The 25,331-nt window shown below is 42.9% G+C and overlaps 2 protein-coding genes across 4 annotated transcripts in view; one reads left to right on the top strand and one right to left on the bottom strand.

Moving 5' to 3' along the window:
* Positions 1-15,835, bottom strand: part of rabep1 (rabaptin, RAB GTPase binding effector protein 1) — a 29,162-nt gene extending 13,327 nt beyond the window's left edge. For 2 of the 3 annotated variants that reach the window (XM_080483728.1, XM_080483726.1), the window contains exons 1-11: positions 15,688-15,835; positions 12,732-12,860; positions 9,857-10,060; positions 9,144-9,304; positions 8,541-8,660; positions 7,005-7,140; positions 5,944-6,122; positions 4,973-5,083; positions 4,046-4,507; positions 1,256-1,360; positions 823-939 (exon numbers count right to left, since the gene is read on the bottom strand). In XM_080483728.1, the coding sequence (XP_080339854.1) occupies positions 823-939; positions 1,256-1,360; positions 4,046-4,507; positions 4,973-5,083; positions 5,944-6,122; positions 7,005-7,140; positions 8,541-8,660; positions 9,144-9,304; positions 9,857-10,060; positions 12,732-12,860; positions 15,688-15,733 (1,770 nt within the window). In that variant the 5' untranslated portion in view covers positions 15,734-15,835. The remainder of the gene's footprint in view (positions 1-822; positions 940-1,255; positions 1,361-4,045; positions 4,508-4,972; positions 5,084-5,943; positions 6,123-7,004; positions 7,141-8,540; positions 8,661-9,143; positions 9,305-9,856; positions 10,061-12,731; positions 12,861-15,687) is intronic. The other variant, XM_080483727.1, reaches the window with a different exon arrangement.
* A 1,231-nt stretch (positions 15,836-17,066) lies between these two features.
* Positions 17,067-24,289, top strand: scimp (SLP adaptor and CSK interacting membrane protein). Its single transcript, XM_080483115.1, has 5 exons — positions 17,067-17,288; positions 17,795-17,915; positions 19,609-19,657; positions 19,811-19,881; positions 22,670-24,289. The coding sequence occupies exons 2-5, from the start codon at positions 17,804-17,806 to the stop codon at positions 23,128-23,130; spliced, it is 693 nt and encodes a 230-aa protein (XP_080339241.1). The 5' UTR covers positions 17,067-17,288; positions 17,795-17,803; the 3' UTR covers positions 23,131-24,289.
* Positions 24,290-25,331: the final 1,042 nt, after the last annotated feature.

Raw genomic sequence — 25,331 nt, 5'->3', positions numbered from 1 at the left:
AAAACAAAAATACAAACTGTTTTTAGCTGTAAAGCACCAAATCAGACATGTAAAATGTATTTAAACTAGTGCTGTCCCCCAGGGGTGTCTGCTTCTCTCCTTTGGGAGTCACTTAAGGGTTATATTAGGGGAGAAATTATTTCTTACATACATTATGAGAATAAATTAAGGCAAAAAATCGGAATCGTTTACTTCCGGTGTGTTGCCTCAAACACTCAATCAAGCCACAATTTCACTTCTATAGAAAGGAAACGATCCCCTCTGGTGCTCTTCCTACCGCCCTATAAGTCTTTTGAAGGTGGATTTTAAATTGCTGTCTAAAATGTTGGCTATGCGCCTCGAGCCGAATCTACCAAGTGTCATCAACCCAGACCAAACTGGCTTTATTCAAAATAGACACTCTTTTTCTAATTTGCATGGACTGCTATGCGTCAGCGAACAACTCACAGGAAACATTAATATCTTTAGATGCTGAAAAGGCGTTTGACCGTGTGGAGTGGCCCTACCTGTTCTACAGTCCAAAAATGTGGTCTGGGGGATTCTTTTTTAGTTAATTATTAACCCCTCCCCCTTTTGTTTTTGCTTAACTTGGAGAGAAACAGTGTTCACCCAAAGCTAAAAGCAAGTATTTGAATATACTTGTATATAAATACATTAAATATACTCATACATGTGTTGAGTCTACTCTACATGGTTTTCCATAAATAAATATTGAGTTGAAATTAATTAATCACAATTAATTACAGAAAATTGTGCAATTAATTAGTAAAAAAAGTTTTAATGGATTGACGGCACTAATTTAAACCGATTAAAAGTCTGAACCTTGGCAGTGGTTTCCTCGTTTCCTGCTTTGACTGAATCCTCCAGAGTATGTTTCTCTGTCATGGTCCTGTCCAGCTCGTCGTTCACCTGACGCAGCATCACCTGGAGCTTCTTCACCTGGAGGGACAAAACACAGTAACTATCACCTGGAGGGACAAAACACAGTAACTATCACCTGGAAGGACAAAACACAGTAAGTATCACCTGGAGGGACAAAACAGAGTATCTATCACCTGGAGGGACAAAACACAGTGTCCTTCCAGGTGATAGTTAAAACACAGAGGGAAAATCTTGTCATAGCCCCACACAGATTAATGAAATCATTTACATAAATTTCCCAATTTCATGTTGAATTATCCGGTTGACACTATGAGGAACTCTGACGTCGCCCCTGTTTTGTGTGTTACAAAGGAATAGAGTGTAAAGCACAGACCTGATCACGGGTCTCGGCCTCCTGTCCCTGAATGGCCTGCAGCTGCTTCTCGTAGTTCGAGCACATGTCGCAGCGTCGGCCCAGCTTCCTGCCGGCATTTTTCACCTGAAGACAAACAAACGATTGGATTTAAATGACAACATATTGAATTACAATCAAAATTCTGTGTGACTACAGCAGTTATTCTGCCTTACCAAGAGGGGGCAGCAAATCTGCTGTCGGTTAATTTGAATGAAAAAACATGTTAGGACACCACTTCATCTACTATTCATGCTTGGGGAAACTAAAATGAGAATCCAAGTTATTTGTTGGATTATTGGCTCATTTCACAAAGCGATTAACCAACAAAAAACTATTTCACCGTTGGTGATTAAGGACAGATGGACAAAACACAGCCTGATAAACTATAAGCAGATATTGTAATATAATTATTTATTATTTATAATTGCACCGTAGAACAAATGAAAAAGTGTTTTTCAAATGGCAAATAAAGACAGAAACCTTCAACTTCCTGTCAAGGCAGCGCCATCAGACTCAAACTGCTCTGGAGTTTCACACGTTCTTTTATTTTCATCCTATTTCAAGCGTTTCTCTTAACAATGTTACATCAGTAGTTCCTCTAAAGTTCCTGCTGTGTAACCCTTAAATAAATTATAGGGATTAGAAAATAACTGATGGTGAGGAAGTTTTTCTTTGTGAAGGACTTCTTCTTAAAACTGAATTCTGATTTCAGTGGTTGAAGCAAAAGATAAATTTAACTTGGGTTGTCATGCTTAAAGCAAAATACGACACAGTATTTTGATTCGGTACTTTAAAGATTTACACATACAGATTGATTGATGGATTATATTTCTCATCCTGCATGTATTCACCCAGTAATCCAACAGAAATGTGGATTTTTTTCCCCAGTTGTGTACCTTAACATTTCAGTAATACAGTGTTTGTTTCTGTGCACTAAACTGAAAAACCTCCCATCATCCACTCCGCCTGCAGCTGCTGTCTGACATGAGATTGCTGTTGACCTGCAGCTCCGTCCTCAATTACTTTTCATTCTAAAGAGGCAGCGAGGCCTGGAAGCTGTGAGCGTCTGAGAAGGTTTTAAAGAGAGAAACAGAAAAGCCTGAATCCATCTGGTCTCCAGGGCGCGGCCGCCATCGATTGGACAATCTGACCTCTGAAATGTCCCACTGCTCCCAGTAACGAGCCATTAACAGCCACTCTCCTGTTTTAGTGAGGAAACGTCTGCAGTTACCAGACTGCAAATATGAAATCCAACAAACGGAACCGAATGAGAAACCTGGATGGTAAACAGCAGTTAATGAGTGATCTGTAGCTGCCACACAGCTGCACTGAAACACAATTTATGGTGAGACAATAGTGGTGTGAAGGCCTCAAACCTGCAGTGAAACTCTCAACTCGACCTCTTGCTGTGAAATCAAACGACCTTTCAGAACTACTGCCGTCATGATACTGAAGACAACAGTGGTGTTAGAGGACGATATTTAGACACTGTGTTAAAAATAAAACAGTGTGTAAATGATCCATTGACACTTTAACACAACAGGCCTGATAGAGGTTTGAAACGCATGTGGAAGCCGTTCCTCCGACAGGAGGCATCAAATAAAAGTCCATGTCTGGTCAGTTTGTAGATCAGGTCCGTTTCACAGCAAACAAAATCCCCGGAGGAGTTTCTACGCTCATCTGAGTGGTGGAAGCCCATTTAAAATAAATCTGGAATCCATTATCCATCCCATCGATGTTTAACTTAAACTTCCAATCCACCGAGCCAAGCAACATCGTCTCATCATCATCATCATCATCATCATCACCACCACCACCACCACCACCACGCCTGCTAGCGTGCTAATGCTGTTAGCTTCTTTTGTTTTTCTGCTTCATGAATGTGATCGATATGTGGTGGATGACGGTGATCGCCGGGCTCTTTGTCCCTGAACGAGGAAACTCACCTGAGTGGGAAAGTGGGGCTTCATTGTGTCTTTAAAATTAAAGGAATTCTCTTCAGTCTTCTGGACAGTCCGAGTAATCTGCTCATACAGGTAACCACTCTAGGACAATATTGATAGCGAGCCTTGATAGCTAGAGTGAGTTAGAGATCACTGGAGTGAGAAGAACCGTGGCTCAGGTCTTGTGGAGGTTGAAGTGAGGTGTGCAGCAGTTGTATTTCTCACCGTGTCGCTTCAAATAAAACCTCTCGGCCGATCTGAAATAGTCGAGTGTTTTTTTCAGACAAGTTGGGGTAGGTTGAAGAAGGGCTGCAGAATGTTTCCTGTGCACTAGGGATACATGCTCGTGTGATTGAGCATGATCACTTCACAAAAACTGGACAAATAACTAACTATTGACAGCTCTGATCACTTTGTATCTGCTGGCCACAACATAGAAGACAAACTGCTGCACTTCTGAAACATTGCTGGTGAGAACTGCAGACGCAAATGTGGTCCAAAGGAAAATGCTGTGCAGAGCCCTCTGGTTAAAATGAGCTTATTTGGAAGTACAAATCCCAAAGATAACAAATCCATATACATGAGTGTTTAGTTATCATGATCCCAACACTCAACATTATCATACATCGCATGTTAACAACTTTGTGCAGCTGTACGGTTCGTCTGTTGAATCTTTCTGTTTGGATTCTGTTACAATCCAGGAAACGATGCGTTTGATTATTGATTTTCATTTGAAGCTGTGACAATATTGACATGGGGACATTATTTACTCCTGGTGAAGTGGTAAACGGCCCCTCTGCAGAGGCGTGGCTCCGGTGTGACGCACCTCTTGCTGCAGCAGGTTCCACTCGCTGTCGCTGACCAGCCGGTAGCCGGCAGGCGGCAGGTACGCCGTGTCGGGGGCGTGCGAGATGCTGGACAGCAGCGACGCCGTCTCCTCCTGCTCGGGCGTCATGGCCTTGATGGCCTTCTCCTGGTCCTTGGTCAGCAGGAAGTGGCTCGCCGTCAGCTTGATGGAGCTGATGGACGAGGTTTCTCCGAAGCTGCCGTCCCCCGCGGTGCAGTCGGCCCCCACCAGGGGCCCAAAGTCCGACTCCTCCAGGTGGCTGGCCGACTTGGCCTTGTGGTTGTGTCCCCCCAACCCCTGCTGGAGGGACAGCGAGGAGCCAAGGCTGTCCGTGGACTGGACTCGCCGCAGGTTGTCCTTGTACGGGTCCGCCGGACCGCTGGCCGCCACGTCAGTGTCCAAAGACTGCAGCGAAGCGTGAACACTGTGGTTGGTGTGAGGCTGAAACATAGAGGGGGGAGGAACTGTCAGTGGAGGGGGGAGGTATCAGGTATTGTGAAGGAAGAAAGAAAGAAAGAAAGAAAGAAAGAAAGAAAGAAAGAAAGAAAGAAAGAAAGAAAGAATGGAGACTAGCAAAAAAAGGAACTAAGGAGGGAAAGAATGGACAGAATAAGTTCAGAAATGATGAAAGGAGGACAGAGAGGGAGGATGGAGGGATGAATCCTGCACGTTGAGCTCAGTAACTTCACAGTTTATACTTTAATAGCACCATCAAAATATTTATTTTAAGATAAAACCCTCCCAGTTCATCAGATCAGGTAGAAAACATGTTTCTTTAAACGTCTCTGGCTGCTGGAAGACAACAGACCAGGACAAAAGTGAAGGTGAAGCGCTTCTTTCTCCAGCGGGATATAATCTGACGTAATGCACTCAGGGGGGCGGATCACGTTACAGGAGCTCTCTTACCTCCTCCACGCTAAGGCCGAGGAATAAATCCTCCAGAGGCTCCGTGTTGTCTCCTCCGTCCTCCTCCTGCAGGTCCTTCACTTGACTCAGCCGCTCCTTCTCGTCCTCCTCCTGCAGTGGAAAATAAAGAATGTTGTTTCCTCCATTTAACACTCAGATTGACACTCAGTGGAGTCAGAAACTGAAAAATCGTCTGATTTTCACATCAAAATACAGTTTAGCAGTTAAAATGTTTCTCATAGAACCACAGAATAGTAGTAGTTCAATAATAATAATAACAGTAATAATCATAACAACAACAATAATAATCGTAATAATCATAACATTAATAATAATAACCATAACAATAATAATACTAATAACAGTAATAATCATAACAATAATAATAACAGTAATAATCATAACAACAATAATAATAACAGTAATAAGAATAATAACAATAATAATAGTAATAATGGACTCAGATAGGGTTGACGAGTGTTCAAGGTAAATAAAATGGTTTGTGTTTCATTTAGGAGGAAAGTCTTCACCATGTAAACAAAGAAGCTTAAAACAGACTGGAGATTGAGGAGGAGGAGGAGGAGGAGTTTGGAAATATGAAGGAGGGAGATGGGTGGATTAAAAAGAAAGAAAGAAAGAAGGAAGCATTGAAGGATGGAAGGAAGGAAGGAAGGAAGGAAGGAAGGAAGGAAGGAAGGAAGGAAGGAAGGAAGGAAGGAAGGAAGGAAGGAAGGAAGGAAGGAAGGAAGGAAGGAGACTCTTCTGTCCTCAGCGAGGACGGTCTGTCCCCCACTGTCCGACATGGAGCCACAAATAGTGGGTTGTTGTTCCCACCAGAGGACTGAAGTCATACTCTACAGCTTTATTGAGTCACATGAGGCACATGACCTTTCACCTGATCCTCCTATTGCCTCCACACACTCAAACAAAGTCTTCACACCGTGAAGTGAACCATCTGAACCCTGCAGCACCTGGTCCTTCTTCTTCATCTCCTCCACCTGGCGGAGCTGCTCCGACGACAGGACGCTCTCGATCCTCTGCATGTCCCTCATGAGGAGGCGCTGCGACTCCAGGAACTGGTCATTGGCTCGCTGCCACGTGTGCTTCAGCTGGTTGTGCTGCTGCCGCTCCAACTCCAGCTTGTGACAAACTGCGAGGCAGAGAAGAGGACAACACAGCTGATTCTAAAGATGGAATCAGGAGCCGCGTAATTCAGGCCTGCAACCGGTGGCTCTTTAGTTCCTTTGTATTGCCTCTCTGAAGCTTTCTGAAGATTGTATGGAGAACAATTTTCATCCTATATTATCTCTTCTTTTTTTTATTTGCATACCGGTGTCATTTTCAAAAAGACCCTCCTGGCTCGCCAAAATGTTTGAAACTCTAAAGAATGGAGCAAAAACTGGTCAAACGTTAAAATGGCTAAAACAACCAAACTAACGGAATCATTAAAATAGGCTAAACATGGTTAAAACTGCTAAAAATAGCAACAAAAGTTAATTCATGGGCAATTCTTCTAGCACATTTGTATGTCTAAAAATGTCTTTCCTTGGTTCTGTGTTGTTTAATTTATTGACATTTTCTTAAAGGTTTCCTGTGGCTGTTTTGCCTGAAACCTTTTTAATGTACTGCTGCCTGTCTTGGACAGGAACACTCTGAAAAAGAGATTTTTATTCTCAACAAGACTTTTTTTGGTTAAATAAAAAAATAGAAATAGCAAAATAGTAGGCATGACTATACTTTAGCAAAACGACATAAATAATTTTAGATGCCATGTTTCTTCTTTACTTCCTCTCTAGTCAGTACTCGCTTCAGGCAACAGCGTCCTCAAACCAGCAGCTGTTGTAATTGCGTGACATTTTCCAGGCGGTTCAGTCTCAAAAGAGAACGTGAACGCCTCCTGAGCCAAATGAATGTGTGAAAGTTCTCGGTTCCTCTTCCTACCAAGTGAACCGAGTCCCGGACTATCCTAAGGTGAAAGGCCCCTTGTTATGAAGCCAGCATTGGATTTGAACGTGGAGTTTGAAGAAAGTACCATCGTGAAGCTCTTTTCTTAGCTTCTCTGCGTCTTCCTGCAGCACAGACTTCTGGGTGTTCAACACGGCCACGTACATCTCCAGGTCGGTGCGGCACGACTTCTCCGCCTCCAGGACGTGATTCAGCTCCTTCACCTGTCGGAGGAAAGACAAAGCAGCAAAGTTTGAGGCGATCCGCTGGGGAATCATGGGAAGTTTCTCCTCTGCCATGATACACGTTCTTCGCCTAAGCTCAACGACTTTCACAACATTTTCTTCTGTTCTGGCTTGTAATACCACATTTTGCCACAAGGGGTGCTAAGAGTTTCTTCCACTAGAGGGGTCTCAAACTCAAACTGCCTTGGGGCCACTGCAGGTATTGTCATGTGACGAGAGGGCCACTCCACTTCAACTTTCAAATATGACAAGAAAGTGCAACATATCAGGAATTTTACCTTTTTTCCAATCCAAAACAATGCTGAACTAAAAAATACAATGATGTCACTTTTTAGCAGTTAAAAAAAAAAACTTGAACAAAACGAAATGACTTTCCCCGACTTTGAATTAATATCTTGCATACCTTACTGAAACCTTGCGATCAACCCAGAAATGCAACTTTTGAACACATTAGTACGTTCAGTTTCTTGCCAGACACAGATGGAGCACATATAACAGAACACACTGAACTGCAAAATACAACCATCTAACTTTTGACAGTTTTAACTGTTTTTTGTAACACAGCAACAATGATTTTCAGTTACTTTGAATTATCTTGCATACTGTAACCTCGCAATCAACAATCCAAGTAATGCGATCTTTGTCCTCGTCACATTTGTACCTCTGTTTTATTTCTTGCCAGACACTATGGCGCGCTTCTGCTCACACAGATGAGCTATGTTTGGCCTGATGGAGGTCACAGTCGAAACCCTGAGCACAGCTTCAGGATGAGCATCACTAAGCCTGGACCTGTACTTGCACTAAAGTTCATAGTAGAGAAGATATGTGCTCCCAAAAAGACAGACGACCCGACTGAAAACTCTGGACAGCTCCGGGAAGGATGGAGCTAATTCTCTAAGAAATTCTTCAGTCTTGCTGCTTTTTCATGTGCATCTCTGAATCTACTTTTAGGTTCACTGTTGCGCTGTAAGTCAATCAGCTCCAACCATCCTGCCATCCTCCATGAATCTCTTCACCTCAGATCTTAACTCAAAGAAATCTCTTGAGGACATTTCCTCTGCTCAGCCAGCGCACCTCTGTAAAATACAGCACATCACCATATGCTGATTTAATTCCCTCTTAAAAAGTCAGAACCTGGTGGTGCTGTAAAGTCCTGGGCCCGATATCATTTATACATTTCAGGACAACGGACATCACATGTTCATATTTGAGGCATTTGCTGCACAGTGTTTGTTGGTGAATGATGCAGTGCAGAACAGATCCGTCTTTTCCTCCTCCAACTTTCTCTGCACCAGCGCAACCAGCCCGTTTCTTTCACCTGTCATGGAGGGTGCTCTATCAGTGGTAATGCCCCCCCCCCCCCCCCTCCCCACACTGACCTTGGAGGCCTCCAGCTCCTTCACCCGCTCCTCGGCTGTGGTGAGTTTGGCCTTCAGGGCCGTGATCTCCTGCTCCATGGGCATCACCACCGAGCGCAGCTTCTCAGCATCCTCCTGGGCCTTCAGAGGGTTTGAAACAGACTCTCATTAAATATGCAAACACACACATGTGCACTGCCGACACTTACAGCCACAGAAACAGAAACTGATAACATTTTTATTAGAAGAAAATGAAGCAGATCTGGAAGAAAATCTTAATAAACATAATATGAGCGCATTTGAAGAAGAGTTGAAACTCAATTAATTTATCTAAATCATTCAGGGCTTTATTACTCATCACAATCTAGTTACATCTAATTTAACATAAGAGGCAACATTTTTCATTCAAAGTTATTTTTGTGGGAAATATTAAAGCTTCATTAAAGCATCAATAAGAGTGAGTTAAAAAGCTGTGATGGGATCAGAAGCTGTGTTCAACCAGTGAATCCTTCCCTTCAACTTGTCCCTGTCTCATTAAACGGTCCTTCAGCAGCTTCAAACTTTAAAAGTTGTGACACAGTGAAACAGTCCAGAAATTAATTTCCTGTTGCGATGAAAGCGTACCTTCTTCATCTCGTCCTCCAGGTTCTCCTCCTCCTGGCCCTCGGTGAGCCTCCTCCTCAGCTCGGCCATCTCCCGCTCCACCGCCTCGCGGTACTGGTTCCACTGGGCTCGCTCCTGCTCCAGGCGCTGGTGGAACTGGACCTCGTACTCACACACAGTGTCTGCCGGGGCCACGGGAAGGAGAAGGAGGCGTTCAGTCAAACGTTGGGAATAACGACCGACAAAAAGTCCTGTTTTCAAGAAGTTGTGTTTTCAGTGACTCCGAGCACCATTGTTGTGTTAACCAACACCAACACGCTACAAAAATGTGGAGTTTTGACTTTAAGTTGTCGTCGTGTAAACAGAGCCTCAGGTAATTGTCACTTTAAATTTCTAGTCTGTGTGGAGCAACGCTACGTAAGCACTTCTGTTCTTTAATGGTTTATTTGTCCTTTTTTCTTGTGTGACGAAGACGTTTCATCCCGGAGACTGCTCCGCGCTGCATCTCTGTCATTATTTCAGTCCGAATTCTTGAAGGTGTGTACTTAAACTTGGAGTTTAGTCTGAGATTTGAAAGTGGCAGCAGAGCAGTGATTGAACCTCCTGTTGGAGCCGTTGCCATGTCGTTTACACGACTATCGACTTGAAACAGAATCATTTCTGTGTTTACGTGTCTGAAAACGCTCATCGTTCTGCACGTTGCAGGAAAGTGGAAGAAGAGCGTGGGTTCTGACCTTTCATGATGGCCTGCAGCGACGCCACCTCCTCCTGCCACTGGCTGCGGACCTGGTCGATGGCCTCCTGCTTGGTGTTCTCCGACACCGTGGCCACCGCTTTGATGGTCTCGATCTCGGACTGGGCCTGAGTCAGTTGGTTCTGGACCGAGCTCAGGTCAGACTGAGCTCCTTCCAGAGCCGAGGTCTGTCTCTTCAACTCCTCTGGATGAGGAGGAGGAGGAGGAGGAGGAAGAGGAAGAAGAGAAACAAAACAAGAAAACAAATCTGAACAACAGTTTGCAGCCAAGTCTTTTTCAACTCGGTAACTTTACCAAACTTATCTTTTACATAAATATTGACAATTTATTCACATATCTTTACAAAACTTTATGATAAACTGCGGAAGATCAGGAGCGTCAAAGTCATTTTAATTCAGGGGCACACACAGTTTAACTTGATTCGAACTGAGCACACCAGGAAATAAAAGCTCCAAAGCTTAAATAACAACTGAGAGGCTTAAATAAAAACTCAGCAGAACAAGACGACCACACTCAGCTCAGATTTCACGTTATCTGCCGGTTTCTTATCAAAAGCAATTTTAAATGATCTTGTGAACCAACAAACAAACATCTCCTGGTAAACAAAACATCATGAGTACATCCACATTCAATAACCTGCTAACATGGTCTATCATTAACAAACTAAAAGAAGTAACCTGACATGAGCTTGTTGGGATTTATGGTTTGTTATTAGCATTAAATTACTGCAAGTAATAGATTACTGAAAGTAATACATTACAGGAAGTAATTCTATGGAAAATTATTATTAATGGAAGTAAACTGTCATTTACTCATTAACAACTCATAAAATAATTGATTAATTACTTAGTTAATAAATTATTAAAGATTATTTATTAATGAAAAATGATTAAATTCAATAAATTGGTTATTTATTCATAAATAATAAAAAGGGGGGCACCACCAGAGAATCTGGAAATAGCTAATTACCAAATTATCAGTCTTGTTTGGAAAAAGATTATATATATCAGTTAATATTTCTGTGTAAAAATATAACAATCTCAAATAAAAGGGAAGGTGTGAGATCCGAGCACTGACTGTTACAAACCAGTAAACAGTAAATACACAATAATCACCAACAATCGTTCAATTCAGCTAACAGCCGTTTATTATACAAGTGTAATAATTCACAAATAATTCTGAAATCATCTCATAAATCAACACATCTATGTATCGTCATCGTAAACATTATCTAACACGGAGCTCTAATCTACTAAACAGCAACTCTATGTACAGTGTGTGTGTGTGTGTGTGTGTAATGACCTTTAACGTCCACCAGGGGGAGGCAGACGTTGAAGGGTCAGTGTAATGACCGTGACGGCCGCCAGAGGGCGCCGGGCGATGTAGTGACTCGGTGTTACCACCGGGTGGTGGTACACAGAGACTGCACTGGGTGTGCAGCAGCGCACAGAGGGAGAAACCAATGACTCACGTGGCCACTAGAGGCGTTTGGCGCGCTCTTTCTAGGATAGCGTGACTCACTGGGCCTCTCGCAGCGGCTTGTTGCCGTGACGACGGAAAGACGACGCACAAGTTTAACTCGATGACTTAACATGCAGTTAAAACTCTGTTGACCGTACAGAGGTGTCCGACGACAAAACTGTAGCAGTTTGGTTGCTACATGCGACTGTGCGTTTTTATCTTATCTCGATTACCGAGCGGTGACGGACGCGGCCGGGACGCGTGCCCGAAGTTGGCATTAATGAAAGAGAGATGAAAGAAAGAAGAGAGATGAAAGAAAGAAGAGTTCTGACGAGAAAGATGTGCATTCCTTCACACAGAGATCGGAGTGGCTTTCGAAGCACACTGGCTCCCGGGTGCCTGAAGGCGCGGAGAATCCTGCTCACGACAGTGCACTAGTGTTGTCACGATACCAACATTTTGGTATCGATACACATACCATCATGTAGTTCGATACTTTTCCAAATAAAAAAGTAGGAAGCCAAAGTTCTTCATATATTCTCTCTCTCTCTCTCTCTCTCTCTCTCTCTCTCTCTCTGAGTATGAAGCGCTTATTCAGTTGCGGTTCGCACACCCCGTCTGGAAGAAACCAGAGTGCAAAAAAAAAAATAACAAAAGAAACCAGAGCGCTGTTTTCCGCACTTTCGATTGTCCAGAACATCCAACACAAGTCAGAAAGCAGAGCAGCGCGCCGACGCTTCCCCCACAGAGAGACTGACAACTCTCCTCGGTGCAAATCACAACACAGTGACGTTCCACGGCAAAAGGGTCCAGTATAGTATTGTTTTAATGGCGTCAGTACCGCGATACCAATACAGTACCGGTATACCGAACAACCCTACTGTGTGCTGGAGCGTTGCGATCAAGTGCGTACACAGGCAGGCGGCAACTTCGTTGCAGCCTCATCATGACACAGTAAAAGACATCGCATATTAGGCTAACTTAACTGCACTGCCGCGACGCGAGGCCTCTTACGTGGTTGGGCTCGGTGATCAGCAGCGTTTGGTGCTGTGGGGGTGTCGTGAGGCCGCGGTAACCTGTCCGTTACCGTGTGTAAGTTTTACCTTGTTTGGGCTGGAAACAGTCGGTCACATCTGGCAACCCAGGTGCTGACCGGTATGCCATGCGGAAATAGCGTGCTTAGCGTGACTTCATGTCATCTTCTGCGCTCTGGGGCCCGAAAACATCCGGTCCGATCACGTTCACACCGCAGGTCGGACCCCAGCAAAAAATCTGAATTGAGCATCAAGACCTGCGGTGTGAACGTTGGATGTAGAGCTGAACTGCCAATAAAGCTCACATTGACTTTGAGTCGGACGTCGTGCGCCCTGTAGTGTGGATAGTGAAGTCCGTACCTTCCTTGGACAGGTAGAGCTCCTTGAATTTGGCTCGTTTGTGGTTGAACTCGGCCTCCAGCTGCTGCTTGAGTTTGATGAACTCGGCCCTCTCCTGCTCCAGAGCCGCCACTCGCTGCTGGAGCACCTCTGGAAGACGGAGGAATCACAGAACACAAGACAGAGGCGGGATCAATCAACTGAGGCTCAATCAACTGAGGATCAATCAACTGAAGATCAATCAACTGAGGATCAATCAACTGAAGATCAATCAACTGAGGATCAATCAACTGAAGATCAGACAATGTAGAAACCCATCAGCAGAACACCAAGGCCCAAACCCCCCCTCTATGGTCTATTGGTCTATTTGTTCTCCGAGTCGCTTTATTTTGATTTCGAATCGCAAAGTGTCACTTTTTCATCTCGTGTTTTCTCTCAGTTTGATTTCATGTCGAATGTTAATCCGTTCAGTCCAATCCAGTTCAATTTTAATCTGACTTTAGGTTACCTCTGTGTCTAATTTAGGTTGTTTTGAATGTTTTTGTCATTTTGGATCTCGTGTTGCTGTGTTTTTATTTCTACTATGTTTCCTGGCACAGACCTTCTCCATCTTTCCTCGGTCTGCTGACCTCCTCGTCCTTTCATACTGCAGCAGTGTCACAGATTCCAGATTTCTGGGTTTTTGTGTCTCATCTTGCTCATTGTTCACATCTCACCGACTCCAGGCTTTTCCATTTTATTCATTAAGGCTCATATCTTAATTATTTTGTGTCTTTTTCAGGATGTTTTACTCATTTCTGTGTTTTATTGTTTGTCTGAATTGGGTTGTTTTTTTCGGTTTGTAGTCATGTGACAGAAAAATGTTTAGTTCACCTGTTCATCCGTCACGTCGCCTGATTCTCAACATGTTTGTTTGTTCCTTCTTGACTTGTTTGACATCTTTTAGTGATTTTGCACATTTTATGTGCATTTCTGGTCGTGTTGGTTCAGTCTTGGATCATTTCGCTTGAGGATTTCTATCAGTTTGAGTTGTTTGTGTCAGTTTTAGGCACGTTATGTGTTGTTTCTAGGGGGGTTTTGCCTCTCACTCCATTTTTTAATCATTTTGTGATTCCCTGAGGATCAAACCTTGTTTCGACTCTCTCTGTACCCACATTGTGGTTGTTTCATGCCTGTATACATATAAATGACCTGATGATGATGATGATGATGATGATGCTCCATCCGGAGTGTGGCTCCTGCTCTGCGGCTCCTCCTGTTATCTATCGCTGGCGGTAAGTAAATCAGTCACACCTTTCACATACAAATTAGTGATCATTCCTCAGGCAGGAGCAGTTTTCGCAACCATCAAGGTGAGCAATATAAACAGTGGAGGATTATCGCAGCCTTTTATCAGACAGCTTGATTTTACAGCCGGGCTGCAGCTGATATTACACGATCAGGGCTGCTTAGGATCTCTTCAGGGTCGTTTAATGGTCCAGCTGTGTGGTTCTTCACTCTACTAATTCATCATTACATTGTTAATGTGTTTAATTTGCTTGTTTTATATCTTCTAACGATGGAGTGTGCATGAAGTCACTTTGGGGGTCAGACTTCATTAAGAATTGCCCAGTTTTAGTTGTTTTTGTGTCTTTGTCGCACTATATTACCACAAAGTAACGCAAATTGATGAAAGTGAGAAAGAAGTTATCAAATCGGAAGTGCAATACTGCAAATTTTAAGGCCCTGTTTACGAGGCAGCATTTTCAAGTGAAACCGCAAAACTTTTGTTGTGTTTTGGCCTGTTCACACGACACTGGAGTTTGGAGCCCGTCAAGCAAAACTTTTAAAAATTGGCTCCCAAAGCGGAACTTATTGACAACGCTGCAACTCTGTCAACATGGAGAGTGGGGAAACACAACTCTGACAGCGTTCTGACTCCATCTCCATGGTAACGTGGAAAATGAAACTTTTTAACAGTGTTCTGACTCCATCTCCATGGTAACGGGGAAAATGAAACTTTTTGACAGTGTTCTGACTCCATCTCTATGGTAACGGGGAAAATGCAACTTTTTGACAGTGTTCTGACTCCATCTCCATGGTAACGGGGAAAATGCAACTTTTGACAACGTTCCGATTCCGTCTCCATAGAAATGGGGGAATACACAACTTTTGACACAACTGTCTCCATGTAAACGGGACATGCGCAAATTTTAGACAATGTTACTGCATGTGTGTGTGGTTTCGTTATATAAACAAACAACAGCCCCCACTAGAGGCCCAACAGGCAAACTGCATCGTTGTCTGCGTTTCTGCCAAAACAGACTTCATTTTCAAAATGTTGTTGTGTAAATTGGGCCTAAATGGCCACTCAATGATGAAAGTGAGCAAAAAGGACCTTAACCCAGTCAGTGTCATGTACACACAGGACAATATTTCATCATAAAATGACGTTTGATGCCGAATATCTGCAAACATATGCATGGTCCAGGTTGTTTGCATCACTTTCTGGATGTATTTGTTCTTAATACGACCACTTTGGTGGGGCTATTCATTTAGAATTCATCCAAGCAGTTTATACTGACAGTGGGACAGTGAAAAGGTCCTCGGACCGGTGTTTGGGAGCCGTGGCCGGTGCTCCATCCCAGCGGCCTGATGAGGCCGTGTGATCCGTTTAAGAGGCTGACAGAACCGGGCCGGGTCGGGAACCATAGGCCGATGTTTGGGTCACATTAGTCCGAGCTAACCAGCTGTGGAGGAGCAGCGTTAGCCGGGCAGGCGGCTCCGGCTCCGCCAGGCAGCCCCTGGACCGGAGCTCCGGGGGCTGCGTGGCGGAGCCGGAGCCGCCTGCCCGGGAGGAGACGCGCCTCCGCGGCCGCAGGTGACACGTCGCCCCGGGGATGCTAACCGGCTAATGGAGAATGCGGAGGCCGCGGAGCGCACCGCTCACCGCCCCGCTCGCCCCGCCGCAGGACACCGCGAAACGAGACGCATTTACCGTCATGTTGGTCCGACAGAGGGGGTCCCCCAGCCTCCTCGGCCATGGCGTCCTGAGCGGGGCTGCAGGCGGGTAGCGGGACGGAGAGTCGGAGCTAGGAGCGACCCAGAACACAGGCCATCACAACCTGAGGGGCAACTTCCGGAACGGAGCTTCACAATAAAGTGAACCTCACTCCTGTCGACTGGCTCGACTTGTAACGTGTAACATTTATATTTAGTTACGAATTCACGGTTAATATATATAACAAAATCCAGCAATTTCCATAGATCATACTATTATTCTGATATCAACATTTTAACTTCCTGTATGATAGTTATTACATTTTGCTACCTTGTCTATTTTGGGGATTTTTCTTACAAAATAAAACTGTTTTTACTTGAGTACCAGGGGAAGTTCTGAGATGAAGGAAACAGGAAGTTTCTTTTCCGTTCTGATGAAGTATGCACATGAAACTTATTTTCATTTCTTATTTAACTCGATTACTTGTGATGTATTTCAAAATGTTATTATTGTCTGCTTCATAATGTTATGCTGTTATCCGATTCTTCCACCTTTTTAGGATTGATTTACATTTTAATTAATTTGTCTCCTTTTTGAATTGTTGGGCACTTTGAACTACATTGTTATTATTACATGTGTATTAATGGAATAATGTCTCGTTTTATATTACATGTATTTACTTTTTATCCACATTTCTTCTGAATTCGTCCCCTGAGCCCCTGAGTCATCTCCGCATTTGTATTTGAGTCTCAAAATAAACCTCCTAGAAAGGACACCCTGAATAAATAAAGATCGAACTGCTAATATGGTTTTAAAAAAGATGGGGGGAAAAGAATAAAATGCAAGAATGGCTAAAATAGGTAAAGTTATTTAAAGAAATGGCTTAAACATCATAAACTGCTAAAATAATTGAAACTTGTGAAATATAATGTCGAAAAGTGATTAAATGTGGGAAAAACAACTAATATAGCTAAAAGTACTCATAATAAAAAGTGGGTAAAATGATTAAAACATTCGACAGAGTTCAAATCTCCCCGTAGTGTGCTCAGAGGGGCTAAAATCAGTAAAAATAGTTAAAAATGGTCAAATTCTTTAAAACAGCAAAAATATTCAAATGTGCTAAAATGACAACAACTGAATTAAGTAAAAATTCAAACAATTCATCAACAATAATGTCATGAAAAATCCACAGTTTTTGATTACAGCTTTTAATTTTAAAATATTTCATCTACAGTTTGGATAAATATAGAACAACTCTGCTATAGTTGGTTAAACGTGCTTTACAGCTCAAGATGAATAATGTTTGTTTGAAAGTGTAAAAAAACAACTCTTGTGGGGAAAAAAGGGTGAAGCTGTCAGAGATGGGGTCATTTCCTGACCCTGGAGTTCGGATATCAGTGATAGACATCATTCTCTGCAGCCTCCAGCAGGTGTAAATCTTAATCTGACGGGAACCAGCTGAAGTGTGGCAGAGCGTGGCCAAGCGTGGGCAGGCTCAGACTTTCCTTCTTTAACTCGTAAAACCAGAGGACAGCACACAATGAGTCCTGTCCTTCATCCACCGCAAAATTTCACTTAGAAGAGCTGCTTTCTCAGAGGTAAGACACATTAATACTATCGAGGAGTGACTCTGCTGTGAAATTAATAGATATGGCTGTGTTGGATTTTTTATTTTTTTAAGAAAAGTGAATAATGGTGAATAGAAGTTTATTCTGGGATTTCTCCAAGTTAGAAGAATAATTGTCTAATTGTGAATCAGCAGTATTTGATAAAGGAAGCTCTTAAAAGAAGAGGATGTTGGTCGTGAAGATAAACCGGTAAAAGAGCATTTGTGTGACTCTGCTTGTGGCGATAAAGAAACAGGAATACGTGATGTGCTACTAGTAAACATGTACTGTAATCCCAGACTCCTCAGATATTTGAATTCTGTGCAGAAAGCTCCTCGTGTAGTCAGACATCCTCAGAAGGAGAGAGATTCACAATTTGTTCACCTCAAGACTGAAATAAAAATAACTTGAAGTCTCAGAGAGAAGAGGAAGTGGAAATGTTTTTGTTTCCGAGACGGCCGTGCTGAAGAGCAGATGTTTCTATTGTCGTTGTGAAGCCTCTTCTCATGGACGTCCTGCGCACTTACCTGTGGCTCTGGGTGGTGGTTGGCATGGTGCTGATGTCCCTGCTCATCAGCTTCATCTTCCTCCTCATCAACAGGTGCCTCTCCAGGGCAGGTAGGACCTGGACTCTGAGGGGGGGTGGGGTGGCGGTCTGAACAGAAAGATCTCAAAACAATGTTAAAAATGTATCTAACTTCAGTTAAATTTAATTAGTTAGTTAGTTAGTTAGTCAGTCAGTCAGTCAGTCAGTTATTTAGTTAAATTCCACAGGAAATGATAAATAAATAAATAAATAAATAAATAAATAAAGACCTACCTTGAGAGTCTCATGCTCTACAAACTGAGCTGGCCGGGGGCCGGTACAAATGAGTTTTAAAAACTCAATCAAACATTTGAAATGAAACATCGATGTAAGTTATTGCAGCAGCAGCACAAATCAACAGTAACATGATCTGAATTATTCACATGGAAATCAGGATCAACTTTGCTCTTGTTTCATTTTCAAGCCGGGGTTCTGGACAACTACCTCTTTTTTAATTTCACTTCACTGGATAACCGATAACACATTTACCACAAATTAGGAGACAACAGGAACAAAAACTGAGCGGTAACACGATGACTGTGACATTATCCTCAGCGGAGGTTTGTATCAGAGTACAAGGAAAAATACCTTTGTCACTGTGAGCAGTTACCACTGAGGCTCTATCTGCATTTGGTTGCATGAATCCTGAGGGTCCTGCTGTTTCATCATTCTTTGTGTTCATGTCAGACAGTTTTTAACCATTTCAGAAGCTTTTCTTGGGAAAGTGACCACAGTCGTTCGTTTCTTCCTGTTTCTGACTCTGTGGAAGAATCTCTTCCTCCTGGACGTCGTACCTGACCGATGGTTTCACCTGAAAAATGACACATGCTGACATTTATCTGCACGCAAAAAAAAGCTTACACGTCACATTTAGATTGTTTACAGTGGGACAGAATGACAGCTTGAACTCTCTATTTATAGATATGTTGACCATCAGTAAGCTATGAATGATGAGAAATGATAGATTTAGAAACTCAGAGCGACTCGGGGAAAAAAATGTGTCTGACACAGAATTTACTGACGGGCCTTTTTCCACACTAACGATTTCAAGTGAAAACACAAAACCTCCATAGTGTTTTGGGGGTCCATTTACACAACAATGCAGCTCGACACCACTGAAAGTGCACCTTTCCACTCCCAAGGTGAAACATTTCATCCTAATGGAGACGAGGGAAAGCGCAACTTGCTAACTACATTGTGATTAAGTGCTTCTGCCGTTTCCATGGAAACAGACATCGTTTTCAGAACATGAAACTTTTCTGAAAATATCTGTTTTCACTTGAAACGTTGTCCCGCAAATGACGCCTCAATTGCTAACTTTGATCTTTTGCAGAATTTCAACTTTAATATCACGTCTCTGCAAAAAACTCTTTTTGTAGAGACTTTTATTGTGGCCACCCAAAGACACAGTTGTGTAATATTCATGCTGTCTAATCAGCATCTTGCTCAGCCACACGGAGGAAGGAGAAGTGCTCACTGACACAGATTTAGACAGATTTGTGAACAATTTTTGAGAAAAATATGTATTTTGTATTCATAGAAAATGTTTTCGATCACTGAGTTCAGCTCATGAAAAATGAGAGCAAAAACAAAAGTGTTGCGTTTATATTTTTGTTCAGTGTACATAGAATTCAAGGGTCTGAGTTGGTCTCGAATTTCATATATTTTCATCTTCACAGTGAATTAAACGCTTAATGGTTTATGCTTGTTTGTTTGATTCCACAGGCAAACGGAAAATTACACAACTGAAGAAGAGACCGGACTTCAAAGTCAAGTAAAACATCCACACAAACTGAATAGTTATCATAACTAACCATTAATGGATGATTTGGGTTGTGTGATGGAGAAATGAACACTCCTGTATGTAACGAAACAGGTTTATTCTGACTGAATCTGACTGTTTCTTCTCTTTTTGTGGCTTTTTTAGGAGTAACAAATATCAAGTGAGAAGCCTGGACACTCCTCCTCTTCCTCCTCGCACACAGTTTCTCAGAGCCGGTACGATTCCATCCATCTCTGAAGGGTTCAGAAATGAGCTCCAATGTTTTCTTAAAGGAAAACCTGCTGTTTAAGTGATGGTTCAGTGCGATTGTTCAATGTGATGGTGAATGTGTGATGGTACAGTGTTATGGTTCAGTGTGATGATGAACGTGTGATGGTACAGTGGGATGGTTCATTTTGAGGGTTAACGTGTGATGGTACAGTGTGATGGTGAATGTGTGATGGTACAGCGTGATGGTTCAATGTGATGGTTCAGTGTGATTGTTCAATGTGATGGTGAATGTGTGATGTTCAACGTGATGGTGAAAGCGTGATAGTTCAATGTGATAGTGAAAGCGTAATGATTCAATGTGATGGTGAACGTGTGATGTATAGTGTGATGGTGCACTGTGAAGGTGAACGTGTGATGGTATAGTGTGATGGTTCAATGTGAAGGTGAACGTGTGATGGTACAGTGTGATGGTGAATGTGTGATGGTACAGCGTGATGGTTCAATGGGATGGTTCAGTGTGATTGTTCAATGTGATGGTGAATGTGTGATGTTCAACGTGATGGTGAACGTGATTGTGAACGTGTGATGGTGAATGTGTGATGTTCAATGGGATGGTGAACTTCTGATGGTGAACGTGTGATGTTACAGTGTAATGTTCAATGTGATGGTGAACGTGTGATGGTGAACGTGTGATGGGTCAATGTGATGGTTCAATGTGATGGTGAATGTGTGATGTTCAACGTGATGGTGAACGTGATTGTGAATGTGTGATGGTGAATGTGTGATGTTCAATGTGATGGTGAACTTCTGATGGTGAACGTGTGGTGTTACAGTGTAATGTTCAATGTGATGGTGAACGTGTGATGGGTCAATGTGATGGTTCAATGTGATGGTGAAAGTGTGATGGCACAGTGTGATGGTTCAGGATGATGTGAACATGTGAACATGTGATGGTTCAGTGTGATGTACAGTGTGATGGTGAATGTGTGATGGGTGAAAGTGTGATAGTTAAATGTGATGGTGAACTTATGATGGGGGAAAGTGTGATGGTTCAATGTGATGGTGAACGTATGATGGGTGAAAGTGTGATGGTGAACATGTGATGGTTCAGTGTGATAGTGAAAGTGTGATTGTGAAAGTGTGATGGTGAAAGTGTGATGGTTTAATGTGATGATGAACGTGTGATGTTTAGTGTGATGTGAATGTGTGATGGTGAACGTGTGATGATGAAAGTGTGATGGTTCAATGTGATGGTGAAAGTGTGATGGTACAGTGCGAGGGTTCACGGTGATGGTGAAAGTGTGATGGCACAGTGTGATGGTTCACGGTGATGGTGAAAGTGTGATGGCACAGTGTGATGGTGAACATGTGATGGGTCAATGTGATTGTGAAAGTGTGATGGTTCAGTGTGATTGTTCAATGAGATGGTTCGGTGTGATGGTTCAGTGTGATGGTCCGGTGTGATGGTTCAATGTGATGGTGAAAGTATGATGGTGAAAGTGTGATGATGAAAGTGTGATGGAGGAAGTGTGATGGTTCAATGTGATGGTTCAGTGTGATGGTGAAAGTATGATGGGAAAGTGTGATGGTGAAAGTGTGATGGTTCAGTGTAATGGTAAAAGTGTAATGGGAAAGTGTGATGGTTCAATGTGATGGTTCAATGTGATGGTGAAAGTGTGATGGTGAACATCTGATGGTGAAAGCCTGATGGTTCAATGTGATGGTGATCATGTAATGTTCAATGTGATGTTGAACGTGTGATGGTGAACGTGTGTTGAAAGTGTGATTGTTCAATGTGATGTTGAAGGTGTGATATGAAAGTGTGATGGTGAACGTGTGATTGTTCAATGTAATGAAGGTGTGATGGTGAACATTTGATGGTGAACATGTGATGGTGACCGTGTGGTTAATGTGTGATGGTGAAAGTATGATTGTTCAATGTGATGGTGAACGTGTGATGGTGAAAGTGTGTTGGTGAAAGTGGGTGTGGCCACCAGAGTTTAGCTTCACTCTCAAGTTCTGGTCAAAGATCTGAGAGGAGGTCCACAACTTCTCTCTGGTGGCTTTATAGAAACACGTTTTACAGTGAACAACAGAAGACAACACAAGGAAGGAAAACGTACTAGGGACACACCGATACCAATTCCAAAACCAGTATCGGGTATTGGGTCTGGGACTGCTCAGAGTACTCATTACAGATCCCTGATACAACCCAGTGAATACTGCGTGACATCATCCATCAGGAGCAGGTAGAAGAGAGCACGAGCGATGTCTGCAGTTTGGAGATTCTTTAATAGTAATGAGAACGACAAAAGTAAGACGGACTGTAAATTATGTTTTGACAAAATATCAAGAGGATGAGAAAGATAGTTCCTACAACACAGGCAACTTCATCACCAGTAGAGTTAGCGTGATGTCACTCAATAGTGTCTCTGCCCAGTGCTACATGCTACATGCTAAAGAGTTTCAGGCTCACACACCAGCGATGCTCCATGTTAAACATGATTAAAGTTTCACTGATTGACTCATTAACAGAGCTCTGTTTACAGTCTATGGTATCGGTTTGTATTGTTTGTGTATGAAGTATGAATTAGGTATTATCAGTATTCTGTATTTGGCAAGTAGATAAACGTTAGTACTCATACCTATCCTTTAAGGAAGTAGTATCAATGCATCCCCAAGAAGTGGCCTACTTTCTGAAAACAGGAAGTGTGCTCAAATTCACAAGTAAGACCAGAAATTCTGGAATACTTAAAAACCTGGACTTAAATGAAATGAATTTGCTTGTTTCAGAGACTCAGAGTTACGAGAATCTGGCCGCGGTGCCCGAATATGAGCAGAGCTCCAATTTTCAGCCTGACTACGTGAAGGTGGAGGATGAAGTCGACCTCCAGCCTCCTGCTCCACTCTACCAACGTCCACATCAACGTTTAAAGTCCGGCGTCATGGCGGTCCAGAGCTATGAGAACTTGGCGGAGGAACACAACTACGAGGAATCCACCGCAGACGGCCAGCAGAGCTTGGCGGAGGAACACAACTACGAGGAATCCACCGCAGACGGCCAGCAGAACTTGGCGGAGGAACACAACTACGAGGAATCCACCGCAGACGGCCAGCAGAACTTGGACGATCAGCCCGACTATGTGAAGGTGGAGGAAGAGGTGGAGACAGAAGCAGCATACGACTCTACGGAGGACTACGATGACATCGGAGGAGAGGAGAACGAGGATGAGGACTACGACGATGTGGGATAGAAGACAGGGAAAGGATACGGAGACTTGTTTTACTTCCTGAATCCTGCAGAGCAGAGATTCAACTCACCGGATTCATTTTTTAACAATATTAGGAACTGAAATATGTATTGAAGCATTGAGGATGCATGGATAAATAAATAGAAGGAGGGATGGATGGATAGATGACAGATAGATGGATGGAAGGCTAAATGAATGATGGACGAATTGGATGGATGGTTGGACTGACCGAACAATGGAAGTGATGGAAGGATGACTTGAAAGGATAAATGGAAGAATCGATTGGATGGATGATGGATGGATGATGGATGGATGGATGGATGATGGATGATGGATGATGGATGATGGATGGATGATAGATGGATAATAGATGGATGATGGATGATGGATGATGGATGGATGATGGATGATGGATGATGGATGATGGATGATGGATGATGGATGATGGATGATGGATGATAGATGGATGATGGATAATAGATGGATGATGGATGGTGGATGGATGGTAGATGGATGGATGGATGGATGGATGGATGGATGGATGGATGATGGATGTATGATGTATGATGTATGATGGATGATGGATGATGGATGATGGATGATGGATGATGGATGATGGATGATGGATGGATGGATGATGGATGTATGATGGATGGATGTATGGCTGGATGGATGATGTATGGATGATGGATGATGTATGGATGATGGATGATGGATAGATGATGGATGATTGATGGATGATGGATGATGGATGATGGATGATGGATGATGGATGATGGATGATGGATGGATGATGGATGATGGATGATGGATGATGGATGATGGATGGATGATGGATGATGGATGATGGATGATGGATGATGGATGATGGATGATGGATGGATGATGGATGATGGATGATGGATGATGGATGATGGATGATGGATGATGGATGGATGATGGATGGATGATGGATGATGGATGATGGATGTTACTGCGAGTGTCTGACGGAGCTCATGAGTTCTAAACGAGAACAGAACAATGAACTGAGAATTCACCAAACTGATCCTGCAACACGTCACAAACCCTCAAGCAGCAATGAGAATAAAAGATTCCCCTTCTGATTCCAGCATGTTGGATGAAATGTTTCTGCCGGCTTATTTCCAAATAAACGTTTTGATCTGAAAGTGTCTGGAGAATCAAACCGGTGTGAGACCCGACACTGAGATTATCTGAGTGCAGCAGAGGAAACGTGTCCGAGCTGCACGGCTGAAACCGTCATCCGTGTCATGGGATTATTGTTGGACTTCCCGGGGTGACGAATGTAACACAGGCACGTCTTTTCCACACATTCTGATTGTAGATTCACCGTCTCCTTCTCACAACACGTGGACATCCAGCTGGAGGGTCCAAGTGGTTTGATTTCAGGGTTTGATGGACGGTTTTCTTCTGGACTCTACAGTCATACTGAGGCTATTAAAAGGGATGTGGTGGTGTGACGATGAGTCAGTGGAGCTGACACACATCCTGCTGCCATAAATAAAGCCTGATCACTACTCAGGTGTCAGTCAGCAGCTGCACGTCTTCACCAACAAATACAGCACCGAGAGGGATCTTTTATAGAAGCTTCATTTCTGGTCAGTGGCTTTCTGTTGTGTCAGTGGGGGTGCTTTGGGTTTTTCCTTCATCGTCTTCATGTCAGATAGACGCTCAGTGATCGTCACCCAGCAGGGGGTCACCGGGCCGTGTACCTTCCAGACATCCAATTCACATTTTTCAATTTAATATTCAATTGAAAATTGAAAATGGAAAAATAGAAATCGGATGGATTTTCGTTCTCCAAAATACAAATGAAAATCGAAAGGCCAGAAGGAACACGGACCGTCACCAAACACCAAGTGTGTCAGACGCACTTTTGTCAACATGAGAACAATAAATGTAAAAATTTTATGTCAATAGACAGATAGATAGATAGATAGATAGATAGATAGATAGATAGATAGATAGATAGATAGATAGATAGATAGATAGATAGATAGATAGATAGATAGATAGATAGATAGATAGATAGATAGATAGATAGATAGATAGATAGATAGATAGATAGATAGATAGATAGATAGATAGGTAGATAGATAGATAGACAGACAGACAGATCGGCTCAGTGGGAAGAAGAGGGTTGTATAATGAATGCATAATGTATATTCCCCCCCAAACCCCCCCCA

The sequence above is a fragment of the Lipophrys pholis genome, assembly GCF_963383615.2.
Source record: "Lipophrys pholis genome assembly, chromosome: 16".
In the NCBI taxonomy this organism is placed as follows: Eukaryota; Metazoa; Chordata; class Actinopteri; order Blenniiformes; family Blenniidae; genus Lipophrys; species Lipophrys pholis.
This window is presented reverse-complemented; position numbering and strand designations above follow the sequence as displayed.

What these genes read in the sequence shown, in the direction of transcription:
- scimp (XM_080483115.1), top strand. Translation starts at nt 17,804, where the DNA reads ATGGACGTCCTGCGCACTTACCTGTGGCTCTGGGTGGTGGTTGGCATG. An exon ending in CAGGTGCCTCTCCAGGGCAG is followed by an intron (nt 17,916 to 19,608) that starts GTAGGACCTGGA and finishes TTGATTCCACAG; the next exon opens with GCAAACGGAAAATTACACAA. An exon ending in AGACCGGACTTCAAAGTCAA is followed by an intron (nt 19,658 to 19,810) that starts GTAAAACATCCA and finishes TGGCTTTTTTAG; the next exon opens with GAGTAACAAATATCAAGTGA.